At 43.0% G+C, this 13,936-nt stretch overlaps 1 protein-coding gene across 1 annotated transcript; it reads right to left on the reverse strand.

Moving 5' to 3' along the window:
• Positions 1–3,832: 3,832 nt before the first annotated feature.
• Positions 3,833–7,245, reverse strand: LOC126560545 (endochitinase-like). Its single transcript, XM_050216503.1, has 5 exons — positions 7,174–7,245; positions 5,005–5,253; positions 4,434–4,946; positions 4,182–4,364; positions 3,833–4,120 (listed from the first exon to the last, which is right to left on the reverse strand). Exons 1-5 carry the CDS (start codon positions 7,243–7,245, stop codon positions 3,833–3,835), a joined length of 1,305 nt encoding a protein of 434 aa, XP_050072460.1.
• Positions 7,246–13,936: the final 6,691 nt, after the last annotated feature.

The following is a 13,936-nucleotide window of genomic DNA, read 5'->3' on the forward strand; positions in this document are numbered from 1 at the left end:
TTTACAAGACATGACATACTCAACCTGCAACCTGGTGCATCACTTTATCCTATAACTCGTAATTTTATGTCCTTGTTATTCCACAAATAGTTGGTCCAAACTCTTCTCAAATTCTGGAGTTTGAACAACAAGCTACATAATGTCTTCGACAATTTATTAAACAGCCTCCCCTGCACCTTTCCAACCTTAGATCGTTCGTATACAAAGGACAAGACATTTAAATTTATTCATTTCCTAAAAAACAAAAACCTACCCAAACACATATACCGGCACAAAAATTGGGCTGTAATGGCGAAAAGCATAATCGATCGAGACCACCGGGGCGGAGTTGCAGTGAAGTGATTGATTGTGTGTCCATCGATGGTAAAATATTGGTACACGATCGCGCCATATTTCTCTCGCATCTCGCACGGCCTTCCATCCGTCGGATGGCTGCTGCAGTCAGCCGGGCAATTCGTTGCACCTTCGCTCAGTCGCGGGGTTTCGCCTGTCAGGCGCTTGTGCAAGAGGGTAATTATCAGCGAATGTCGATCAGCAACCAGACAGCGTACGTGTTTCGCTGTGGCAAGAGAGGAGTGGTCTGGTCGAATGCCACGACTTGTGGCCCTCGGAGCGAGCGAACGATCCCACTGCCGATCAGTTATTAATGAATGATTATCGATTTTTATCGGCAAGTAGCTCCCGGTTCGTGTGGTACATGTGATAGCCTAACACTTCGCATCTGTTCAAGCGGGAAAGAGGCAAAAAAGGGGGCTCAAAAGTTGAGAGACGAAATTCTTGGAGCAAATTAATCGATTACAAACATGATCGAAAGGACACATTAAGCCTCCGAAAGCAAAGTAGTTCTAATTCTAGCGTTAACCACCCGTAGAGTGTCTGATCGCGTGATGGTGAATGAAATCTGCTGCTGAAATTCTGCTTCGTTCCTGGTAGAGCATATGAGCACAGCAGGGAGCTACACTCTAGCGCTAGACACGTTTACGAGAAAGAACTGGGAACAATCTCGCACCGAACGAACGGTGGGAGCTGTCAAACGAATGGAAAATTATGAATTATAATTTAATAAGCATAAATGAGCGGATGTTGTTATAGGATGCCAAAAGGAGAGAACTTCAAACAGATAAGGCAAAGATGCCAATTTTGGGTGTGTTTTTTGATGGCGATTGATGCAACAGTATGCATTGACTGATACCCTATTTAATGTAGATATTTGTGCAGTTCAGCATTAAATCACATTACGAGCCTCATGCCCTCTTTATTACTTTCTCGTTCATCATCTTTTTCGTACCATAACGATCATTATACTGAGCAGAAGACATGAAAACGAACCACAAACGTTAACAGGAAGATATAATTCAACACCTCCGTCCAACACGTTCGAGCAGCAGCCTCTTAATACCGAATACACAATCAATACGCTTTGGAGATGATATGCGGTGCTCAATCGACACCGAAAAAATATCTCAAAAACCGCTCTCCAAAAAATATGACATTAAAATAAAATATCAATTCATAAATAAATGATAAAACCCAAATCCCCATAACCCGGTGCAGGCTTCAGGCCTCGACGGTGCGAGGCAGCTCGCATTTAAACGAGCCCAACGAGCAATCGATCGCCTTCATTCTTCTGGTCACCATTCGATGGGGCTGCTGTTGGCTAATCAACTCGACCGTGGCCTGTGGATGGTTTTGTGGGTTCCAGGTTGGGTTGGGATTATTCAAATTTGGTGCACCCTCCCAAAAACAGTCGTCGAGATCGTTTTCTAGTCGGATATTTTAATCCATCCATAAATAATAATGCTACAACAAACACAACCCAAACTCCGATGGGCAGGAAAATATGACAAAAACTACTTCTTTCGAGTGGGTTGTTTGTAGGTCTGTTGCCGAGGCTATCATTTTTAATGCCATTAACATTATCATCGATAAAGCGGTTGCTTGCTTACTCTTACGCGCACCTTTTCGATCTTTCCTTTCCTGATTCCCTTTCGGAGTCGCTTTCTTGTCTGTCACATAGGTCATTTTCGAAATAACTAAATTTTCGTAAGTTGTCCTCCCAAGCAAAGCAATCTTCGCTCGGGAGGGGAAAAAAAGGCCAAGAGATTCTGAAATGAAATTCACACTTCGACAAGTGCGCTTCGAGTGTGCTGCCACGAACCTTTCTGACCATGCTCGAGCCCGAAAAAGCACCATTGGAGGTGTTAAAAAAGATCACCCTGTTAGCGTTGCTCGTCCGGTCGTGGTAGGATTAACATTTTTGTCACCTCTCCACGTTCGAACGCACAACGACATAGCTTCGATAATGAGATTAGCGCGTCACCGGAAGTGGGCGATGGTCACCCGTGGCGCAACGAGTGAGCTTGGACGCGACACTCCTTCCCAATAGCTATAAACCTTTGTGAAGAAAACATACCCGACCATAAACTCTTCAGGGTGCTTCTGAAGTGATCCGCACCGTAACTCATACGGTTGAACCGATTAGTTTGTTCCCCATCGCTAGGGTGGCTGCTGCGACTTGGTCGGTTGACATCGAGGAGAGTTCATTCATAAACTTTTTACTTACCAACATGCTGACGGACCCACGAGTGTGATGAAGTGTTTTGAATTTAGCTTTTTTTTTCAAAAAGGCATAAGCTTTACGGGAGAAAAATTGATTGAGCAACGCGAAGCGAACGGGTGCTAAGCTGATGATCGACTTTGAGCAGACGTATAAAGCGATGCAAAATTTAATCCCACCTTTATGACAGTGCTAAATATTCGATGCCTTTCTTGGTTGGTTAAATGCTGTGTATTGAATGTATCAGCGTGGAATAAGCATAAATTGTGTGTCATTTCATGCTGTGTCAACTCGACAAATAAAACATTGTCATGTGATATTCGGGTTTAAAGATATTATTTATTGTGAGAGAAAATTGGAGCATTTTTTAAAAACTTATTCGTAAACGTATGCGAATTTTATAGAAAACCCATTCCGTATTACACGACTGTAACATCTTTTAAGGGTGATGTAAGGTTAATTATAATTTCATCTCTTAAACTTTGATAGAATCACTTACTTTGTGGATTTATTCAGCCAGTTGTGAACTGATAGCTCGCGACAATCAAATGTAATTTTGGTTGTGATTGTGGTTAAGAGCTGACAGCAACTAATTCATCATTTAACTCTAAATTCTCATCATTCTCCAATACGTCTAACTCAGAAAAAAGTGTGAAGCTATGAAGATATCGATAATGCCAGTTCCTCTCATGCAGCGCAGTATAGAACAACGACAGAGAAACCGGTTGGGCCACAAAGAACCCAGTAGAATCTTGAACAAGATTATCGATCGCAAGAGATTAGCATCCGCATCTCTGCATATTACGATTGGTTTGCCCCCACTTATTTATCTGTCTTTTGGGCTGTATTTGGCTTTGTTGTGATTCAATCGCCTTCGGGACACAAAACACAACGCTACAGAAAGACAGTTTTGTCGGAGGGAATCCGTTTGTGTTTTTTGAGGCACTCTATCATTATTGCGAGCGGTTCCAGTTTTCATACGACAGGGCCGAGGATCATCAATTGTCCGAACCGTTTCCTCGTACGAAAGGCTGACTATCCAGTTCCGGGTGCATTTAAATCAAAAGCGGTCAGAAATCAAAGACTGTGATCTCTCGAGATTGTAACGATAAAGAAAACGAATAATTTTTAAGAAAACCCTACGTGGCTTACGGTTTTGTAATCTCATTTTTATTGCACATTTTTGTGAATCAAAATTACATAGCTTGATAGTATTCTTAAAGGAGAATTCCTTATACTTGCTGTTAGTTTTACAATTTATCTCAAGTCGGTACGCTAATTGTTCCACTCAATAGCGAAGCCTATATCGGAAGGAATCTGCTTCAACCGCTGATAGATGTAGGTAGTGAGCGGATTCTGCGAGCCACAGAATCCCCAAAAATCGTCATAATCCACATACTGCAGTATCACACCTCCAAGTCGCTTCTCCTGAACAAAGTTCATCTTTACCCCGATCGAGTTGGTGTTTTCGTAGCTCATCCACTGATTGCCCCGTACGGCAAATGGCATCTGACCGATCGGATCGTAAAATATGTTCCATCCACTGCGTATCAACAGGCAGAGCTGGAAAGATGAGTGAACTTTGAAGTATTTTTTGGAGAAGTAGGGTACAACTCATTCATACTTCGTAGTACGGATAGTAGCCTTCGTAGTAGTATTGTCCCTCCGCTCCAGGACCAACAGTTGGGGCACCCACATTGTACACCGCTGGATTTGCCAGGGTGTACGCTTGTCCGAAAAGTCCTATACCTAGAATCAACTTTTTCGGAGGGCATCCAAAATCGATCCATGTCTCCACACCATCAACCTTACAATGTGTGGAAGATATGCATTGCACAGAGAGTTGATCTTACAGTGAGCATTATGTTGTCCTTACCACATTTGCCTTGGCACGATTTGTCTCCGTCTCGAAGGTTCGATTGCGCATTGGAGCATGCACATCGGCCACATTGTTCGTGTGTGGACGCATATCGAACGTAAACAGCGTCACAAAGTCCACCAACTGGCAGATGGTGGTAACACGATAGGATTCTCTCAACACCTTCGGATAGATGGCACCGAAGAACAGGAATTCCTTACTCCGACTCTTGAGTCCCGCTCGCACATCCGTCAGCAACGAAATCAGCGACTCACGATCACCAGAGATGCCACCAAATTTCACCGTAGTCCCCGGCCACTCCCAAGCGATCTCGACCCCATTTATTCTATATTGCTCCAAAAGTTCCAGTACAGCCTTAACGAATGCACGTCGTCGTTCGGGTATTTCGGCCATGATCGAGTACGAAAGCGCTTCTTTGCCTCGTTCCAGTATCGTTACGTGTGTGCGCACCGTTGACGATCGTGACTTGATCGTATACATAAATGCACCCAGTCGCTGGATTTCCTCAGTCTGGAAAATAGTGACACTTTTAATCATAAGTATTGTTCCAGCTTATCAGCAAACACACATTGAAAGAATAAGATCCTCTTTTCCACTCGGGAAATCCAACGCCACGGTAGATCACATCACTGCAAAGTTGCACCGGAATCTCGTTCACTGTGTACCGTCCGTAACCTTTCGTTTTGGGTGAATCGCTCGAAAAGTAACACATCAACCGTTTTCCTACGTTGCACTCTACAAAGCACAACACTAAACTACACAAAACCAACAAGCGCAAAAGCATTTCAACCTTTGTGTTAAGGACACTTCCAGCAGACTGAAACTGTACAGTACAATACGCGATACTGGTGAAGCGATCTGCAGAATGATGCGCTATGAAACCTGTTCTTCGACACGGGACGGGCTTACCATAAAAGTTGATTATTCCAGTTCGAGAGTGTGAAGACTCGTGACGTAAAGTTAGCGCGTAAGCAAATAAACCAAACTGGTTATGCGAATGTTAAAGATGTTAGAATGTTTTCAAAGTTTGGTTTTGTTTAAGATCGGGTTTGACGTGGATCTTTAGCAGAATTCTCATCAGTGACTTATGGAAATTATTCGTATCCAACAAATGTTTGAAATTTGTTTCTTGAGTTACAAGATGCGCATTACATATCCAGAGGTTATACAAAGCAGCAAAGCAAACGTGTTTTAAACGACTTTATATTTTTTTAAATAAATAATTAATACAATTAATCAGAGCAGTATTAAATATTTTAATTTGGATAATTTTTGGTATTCCCAGAGATAACGATTTTGTCCTTTGATTCCATGTCCCCGCTACAGTGTTCCCAGGCCAAAGAGCGGGTGTCTCCTTGTTTGGAACAGTGAACGATTTTAGATTGAACATTGATAAGACGTATTGCTCGGATTACTCATTCTGTTAAAATTGTTTAACAGAACGATTGTTTTAGACATGGAAAAGCTTGTCCTTTGACCTGAGAAACTCTGTATTCTTCCATTCCGCAATCGTTTTTTACCATTAGATCCGATGACGGGGCAACAGCACTCGGGAGCAATTTCAATATTCCAGTGAATGGGAGGCAGACGATTTCCACAGCGCAGACACAACTAGTTCGGCTGCGTTGGCGTTGGGTTCGGAGTGTTTGGAGGGCTCAGTTTCAAGCTGCTGCGATACGGAGCTTGCCGATCAATCTTGGACCCTATGAGGCAGAGCTGGAGCTATCACTGATGGACTGTCTGGGAAACACTGGACGCAGGTACGTCCTAACAATTTTTTGTTTTGTTACAGTCCCAAAATGGCAAAAAGTCGACAATAGCGACAAAACATCAAAAACTGGAACCACGAATTATCTGTACAAGAATAAGGAAGAAATGCTTTATGATTATGTTTACATATATAATTTAAGTATCAGAAGCAGTGCTGACAATACGACATTGTACCGTCATAATTAATTGAAAATAAAATAAATAAAATATTTTTTGGTATTAAAGTTCATTCTTCATTCACTGCTTCGTAATGATTTAAACGATTTTTATATAATGATTTGCTTATTTAGTTTATCAATTTCTCTTTATTTTTGCATGAAAAACTAAAAATGTGCTCTTAAGACATTCAATTAACCTAACTTTTATCGAAAATCATTGTTACCGCAATCCATTAGGAAAAAAATACTACGCTAAGCAATGCGTTGTTAGAACCTGTTCTCTTGCCGCTTATAAATTTTCCCCCATACACACACACACAGCAGCGTATTGTTTATTGTTCTCTGGTGAGTTTGACACATCGGCTAGAAACTGCTCACAAAACAATTATAACATTCAGAAAAAAGGATTATTCAACGTACATCCCGAACAAGCAACACGATGCACATGCACCAGGGGGACTTATCCTAACGACGGTTGCATCCAATAACTGCATCGGATACGGTGTGAAGCTAATGTTTGCATTGCGCTGTATGTCGAACCCCAAAAACAAACGATATCCAGCACACCGCTGGATGATCATTATTTCCGAAACGAAGTTCTTCACACCATCGTTGGCAGTGACACCGCTGGCCACGATAATCGTTCCGTACGTCAGCGGATCCGAACTTCGGCACACATGGCACGCATTAAAGCCTTGCACAGTGTCTCGCCGTTGTCGTTGTTTCGAAATCAGGAGCAACAACCAAAAAAATAAAAATAAAGAAAAAACACGAGAGGCTACTTTTCAGCCGCTGAGTGTCGAGCTTACCGAAATTGACCCCAAACAGAACGCACCATCGTTGCAGCGTCGTGTGATCGCTTGCAAGCTGGTGCCGGACATTCGGTAATTTATTCGACATTTTATCACCAAATCGTTAAGTAAAACCAATAATCATTTGTTAGGCAGGATCGTTAGGAATCGACGGCCCTGCCGGTGTTGCTTTTTCTGCAAATTGTGGCGTGCATTCGGAGCTAAATCTGGAAAAGGATTTGGGTGGTTCAAAAATACCGTAACAAGCCATTGGTAGGTTACAGTGAATGACACGCGAAGAAAGCTTAATAAACTGAAGGGTAATACAAATGTCTTCATGACAACGAATGTCCTTAATATGGAAGAGTTTTAAAAGAAATAAAACAAATGTCGCCTAAACGACTGACAACTTTATATTAAATCGCAGTATTTAATAGGAACAAAACTAGTTGTAAAACTAAACTAATTCCAAACGTTTATAAACTCTAACAACTTCTATAACACCATCCAGCACTGTACGAATTGGTTCAAGGGTGTATTTTTACCCATTTTTGCCTTTAGCCAGAGCTCTTCGTTCAACAACTAGCCAGGCGTCTCCATTTGCGTTTAGATTTGACAATGGATTTCTTCACGTCGCCAGTCTTCTGCACCAACGTTTTCCGCTAGGATATTTGTTTATCTTTGTCCGAAACACTCTTTCCCATCTTTGTGGTTTGCAACGCATAACGGTGCCGATTCCGTAATCCGTTTGCCGAACATGTGAATTTTGGGAATGTGTTTCTTTATCGTTTTGCGAAGGTCCTTTTCCAATCCACGGTAAAGTTCCATATGGCCCCTTTGCCTATATGTGTGTGTGTCTCTCGATGCACCGAAAAGTTGATAGAAATAAATCCCGCACCGAAATGGAACCGAACCGTAAATGTTGTTGTCGAAAAATAATGGCTCTCATTTGTTCATTCGTTGGCGTTCGCGTTCGAAGCACCCGGATCGATTGTTTCGATCGGCAGCAGTTTGATTCGTTTTTGGCAAGAGAAGAAATGATGAAAAGCACTCCGGCATCCACAACATCCCTCCCTGGCCTGCACGAAGAACAACAAAACGGCCGATGGAGGTATTGCTTCTTGCCGTCGAAAAATGCCACAATCAATCCTTTCCGGATCCCAGTCTCGGGCAGGCAGGCCAGCGCGGTACATCGCTCGCAGTGAGCATGCCAAAAAGGCGATGGCTTCAAATTGAATCAACGAAAGATAAACGCCCGTACAAAGCAGCTGCGATTTTGGCCCGTGTTGCCAGGCCAGTCCAACGTGAAAGATGGATGGATTTGAATATTTTAACCCTGGCACATCGTTTTATTTATTGTTTTTCATATTCCTTTCCGATTGCATTTATGTGACAATAAATTTACCCCAGACCGGTGGGTGGTCCTGGGAAGCAATGCATGTGCCGGGGGGGGGGGGGGGGGGGGCGCCCTTTTCATTTTACCCTGAGAAAAGAGGTGCCGTTTCGATCGACTCGATTTCGGACTCGGATATTAGTTCGGAACGCTTACAGGCAGACACCGATGTCGATTCGCTGGGTACGGGACAGTTCAGTGTTAGAATGTGGTACTGGGGAGGACGAAAATGAGTGGCTTGGGGACGATGGAAACATACACGAACTCGTGAAATAGAGTGCACAACAAGTACAGCCGTTAGCACAGACGAGCAGCCAGTAGCAGCAGTTGTGTTCGACGGTGGAACAAACAAACAAATTCATAAAATGATTTCAATCATCATTAGTCACAGCTGCGGCTGGTGAAGCGAACACTTTTCGCGGACGTGGATGATAATGCGAACAAGCTTCGCCAATCGATGGAAGAAAAATGATGGGAATGAGCAATATGTTCTACTTTTTTTCTCTCTGCCCATACTGGGAACGTAGAGCCATTGTGTGGATGGAGCGATGCGCTGAATGCGTTTATCGATTGTTAACCATAGGTAATTTATTTGCTAAATGTTCATTTGAGGGCCCATCATAGCGATGAGCTGAGGTTGCATGCATATTCGAGAAGGTTTTTTACTAGCACTTCTTGTACTATTTTACATAGGTGAATGTAGAACGTCATGAGCATTATTTATTACAAGCAATTTGGTATGTATTGCTTGAAAACAGTAATTAACATTATTATAAGCTTTTAAGGTGAATAACGCATGATGTTAGAAAAAACATTAATAAACTAATTTTTACGCCGCTAAGCATAAGGAATTATTTTGAATGCGATGTTAATCGTTATTATTTACACTGCAGCGGCAAGTCCTCGTGAAACTCAGATTTGTATGCAGTGTCGTAACGGGATTTTGACAAGCTCGTGTTATAACGAGATTCCGAAGAGCTCTGAGATGATTTTCTTTTGGATTGGACGACATGATTCTATGGTAAACATAGACCCTCAGAAAAGTCCCATAAAGGAAGAGGTTCCTCTGATTTTCGCTTATTAGATAAAGCCCTGCGGATGACGTGGTCTCCTAATAAACGAGGCCTAATTATCAGAAAAGCACATTTGACGACTATTGGTACCCTTATACGACGAGGCCAAGGGTTATTTCAACCGGAGTTGAACCAGTTTCTTTTAAACAATATTCAGCTTCAAACGATATCTAAACTCGAGCTCTAATCTATCATGTCTAAACATCATGCAAATTAACTCTCGGTATTCAGCAAACCTTTGAAAGTACTATCCAAACATTGAGATTTATCACCCGCGTCCTTAAAATTGATTCAAAAAATTTTAAGTTAGATTTCCTTGAGAGATTGGACGCTCTGACGAGAAACTGTAAGAGTTCTAAGAAGAACTTGTATCAACATTCTCTTTGTCGTTGGTAATGATTTGAGAGCAAAACTTACTATTAACCAAGAAGTTCTACTCTTCCTGGCATGGTCATTCGAAGGTGATGCAAGATCAAAGCATATAATTCAGTAAAATACTATTAAAAGTTATTCAAACCCGATTATTGAGCCTTGGAACAATCTGTCCAGGTTACGGATTTCTTCACTAGTATAAGTCTTAAAAAGGTACAACTCTTACTGATTGCTCTATTGAACCCTCCTCGCATGCATAACCTTTTCTCCTACACCACAACTTCAACCGAACGCCTCATTATGCATTCGCTTCCGGTGAACGGAACATTATCATGCTTATCGTTCTCTGAGGCGTTGCTTGAACCATCCCACAAGCTTTGTGTAATTTTGTGGTATAGTTGTGGCCACTTACAACCGGCTGCATCCATGGGAACTTCCAACGGTGCAACTGTTGTCACTTGAGAAACGAGCCCGGTGCAGTACAATCAGAAACCGCAGCCAAATCTGTTCTCTGGGCCGTACCCAAAGAGTTTGATCAAGGGTTTCGGACTCGTACAGACCTCTTACACTAACGATAGTCCCTCCGAAACTTCTTTGAAATTAGTGATCCTTTTTTGATCGGTTTCAAAACCCACCATCACCAAACCAAGTGCAACAGGACACACAATGGAAGCGACAAGCATGCTGCCGAGGATGATGCGCAGGAAGCATCGATTTATCTCCCTTATTTTCGGTAAGGTGTTAAGGCAAAACCACAAACGCCGGCCTGTAATCAACCCCGCTAATAGGTTGTGTTTTTGTTTTCTTTGCTCGTCCTACTGCCGCCCTCCTTCCCACGAACTGATTCCCCATCCTCCGACGGAGTTTTCTCTCACACCGAAGCGAACGTATGGGCGCAACCGTTTTCGCCCTAATCGGAGAACCTAAAACTATTAATTATGCTTCGATTCCGAAACATTACACCCGCTCTCGGCCGGTGCTTGTCGGTGTGCGTGTATCTGGTTGGCTTTGGCCCTGGTGCGGATTTGCTTTACCTCCGCCCTGCCTAAAACCCTCGCGCAACCTCGTAATGTGTGAAGTTGTGAGAACTCGTGAGAAAAGTGGACGCAAGGACGAACCCGTCCGTGCGCGGTGCGGTGCGAGCGAAGTAAAGTACGTGCGTGCGTGTGCGCGAGCCTTGCGCAACAAAAGGCATAAATAATGATCCGTTCGATATCATTAGCCAATCATTGGTTCGCTTCGCGACGCGATCGAGCTATTCTCTTTGTTCTCTTGCCGACCGACCAAAGGCGCGAGCCGCTTCAAACAAAACGAAAAAAAAAGAAAAGGTGAACGTGATCGTGAGCCCTTTCGGATGATCTTGTTGCGTGTTGCTTTTGCGTGGTTTTTTGGTCGCACAAGGAAAGTCTTCCTGCGCTTCATTTCTCTCGCACGTAGCAAGCCCGTGCCCGGTGAGCTACGATCTTGCGAGGAACAAAGCCACACTACAACAACAAAAAATGGCAAATTGATCATTGCCTCCCACTTTTCGTACGTAGGGTTGACGCTGGTGCAGAATAGCTCTGAAATGAGGTCCCAAGCAGCCTCGAGAAGAATTATGGACTGGGCAGATATTGGTCTCTTTCTCGGTAAACGGAGGGCATAGCAGCACTTCTTTTGCTTCGCAACAGTCTACCAGAGTTGCAGTTGCAGTAAGATTTAAACGAAAAAGTAACCAAAACGAGAGGTGTTTTCAGTCGCGAAAACAAGGTGCCTGAAAGCATCGATGGTCCGAACCAGTTGGGCATTCTTTGACCGGCTTCAATAAAGGCGTGGTTCACGAGCCGACAAAGGTTGTCGGTAACCCTTTGTCGTGGTGATATGCCATCGACGCTTGGTAATTGTGATATTGAGAATTTGTTGTGATTGAAAGTATATTTAGTTAATGAATTTCATTAATGAGCAAATATGTGAAATTGTTTGAAGTCATACATTTAAAATACTTTATTCATTGTTTTCCTTTAACATGATGAGTGGCAATAATTTCACTGTTAATGCTTTCGAGAAAAATGTTTCCATGCTCGTGCATGCATACCATTCTGTCTTAAAAAAGATTTTAAAAACTTAAAAGAGTTTCCAAAATTCAATAATCTTATATGAAATCGATACATATGTAATGATACGTCAATAATGCGATCAGTTCTTTCAGGATCATTAAAACCATCACGAACACTAATGAAGGTGAAATTGAAAACTAAAAAAACTGCACCTGCAGTCGCGTCCGCACTCGATGGCGGCGTTTCCTTCATAGCTGGCCGCGAAAGGATAACAACTTCAGCTGCGACCACATTTTCATGCTGTACGAATCAATGAAATCTTCATTCCCGTCCATGATGCGCTTCTTTGTTCAAAAAACGGGGTTTGGTCATGAAACTTCTCAAAGCTTTTCTATAATCATTATCTCTAAGCTGCTTCACCTGTTTCTTCCTGTCTTGAAGTCAATTTTAATTCTCGATTGATTGATTTCTTATGTAAATTTTACTTACTAACGTACGCATCAGGCGCCATAACTGCCTCGTTTTTGAGCCTACTGCCTAGTCTACATGAACACAATCGAACGCTGTTGTCTTCCAGTCCAGTATCTGATCCCTCTGATGGATGCATCTTTGACATAACTGCTTCTCAGTTTGCTTCAAAGACGGGACTTCTGCTTCAATGAACGCTCTAAAAAGATTTTACAAGAAAAGTTTTGTGTTGCTTTCTATGTTCATGACGTGACCACTCTTTCGAAACGTTGCAACATTTTCCATTGACCTTCCGCATATTAGAAGCATTTTCTTTCCAAAATTTATCCCCAATTTAACAACAACCTATTCAATAGTTTTCTTATAGAGTTCACAACGCAGAAGTATGTGTATTAAAACAATTTTTTTAATAGATTATCTTGTTTACTTACATCTCATCATGTTTCCATCTTGTTCTTCTTGGCCTGCTCAGAATTAACCACGTCGCATCGACATGGCCAGGTCTCCAATTCGTTTCCAGGAAACTCAGTCTTAGGCTGCAGTCCTCCATCCACCGCTGCATCCGATCTCCGACAGGTTAAACTCCACTTGGTCCAGCCAACGAGCTCGCTGTGCTCCTCTACGCCTCGTGTCAAACGAGTCGCCGCCAAAGATAGTCCTTAGCACACGCCGTTCGAAAATGGCAAGTGCAATGGTGTCCTCCGTCAGCATAGTCCAAGACTCGTACCCGTAGAGGACTACCGGACGTATCAAGTACGTAAATCGTACATTTCGTGTGTTGTTGGAGTCTTCTGGATCGCAGGAGTTTGTGGAGTCCGTAGTAGGCACGATTCCCCTGAACAATGTGCCTTTGTACTTCGCTGCTTACGTTGTTGTCCGAAGTTACGATCGTACCAAGATAGCAGAACTCCTATACCACCTCGAAATCGTCGCCGTCAATTGATACTCTGCTTTCGAGTCGGGCTCTATCACGGTCAGAGCCACCGGCAAGCACCCCGCCCATAGTCGCCTTTAGCATCCGTACCTGCTTCCCAGGGAATCCGTACTGCTGCATGGTGTTCCATAATTCCGGTTCAATCTATGGTATCGCAGGCCGCCTTGAAGTCAATGAATAGGTGGTGCGTAGGGATCCTGGCATTTCCCGGCATTTTTGGAGGATCTGCCGTGAAGTAAAGTTTTGGTCGGTTGTTGATATGCCTCCAAAAAAACCAACTTGGTAGCTTCCGACGAAATCTGTACCAAGGAGCTCCAGTCTGCAGAAGAGTATTCGGGACAGGATCTTATAGGCAGCATTCAGGACTGTGATGGCCCGGAAGTTAGCACAGTCCATCCTGTCGCCCTTTTTGTACACCAGGTATATGACACACAGTTTCCATTCGTCCCGTAGTTCTTCCTGATCCCAAATCTTAACAATCAGCCGAATCATGATGGCGGTAAGC

This window comes from Anopheles maculipalpis, chromosome 3RL (genome assembly GCF_943734695.1).
Source record: "Anopheles maculipalpis chromosome 3RL, idAnoMacuDA_375_x, whole genome shotgun sequence".
Lineage (NCBI taxonomy): Eukaryota > Metazoa > Arthropoda > Insecta > Diptera > Culicidae > Anopheles > Anopheles maculipalpis.

Excerpts from the sequence above, each read along its gene's own strand:
- LOC126560545 (XM_050216503.1), bottom strand. The coding sequence starts at position 7,245 with ATGTCCGGCACCAGCTTGCAAGCGATCACACGACGCTGCAACGATGGT. Across the intron at positions 5,254-7,173 it reads TCTGTTTGGGGTCAATTTCG|TCTGCTGGAAGTGTCCTTAA; the intron begins GTAAGCTCGACA and ends GTACAGTTTCAG. Across the intron at positions 4,947-5,004 it reads GAGGATCTTATTCTTTCAAT|ACTGAGGAAATCCAGCGACT; the intron begins GTGTGTTTGCTG and ends ACTATTTTCCAG.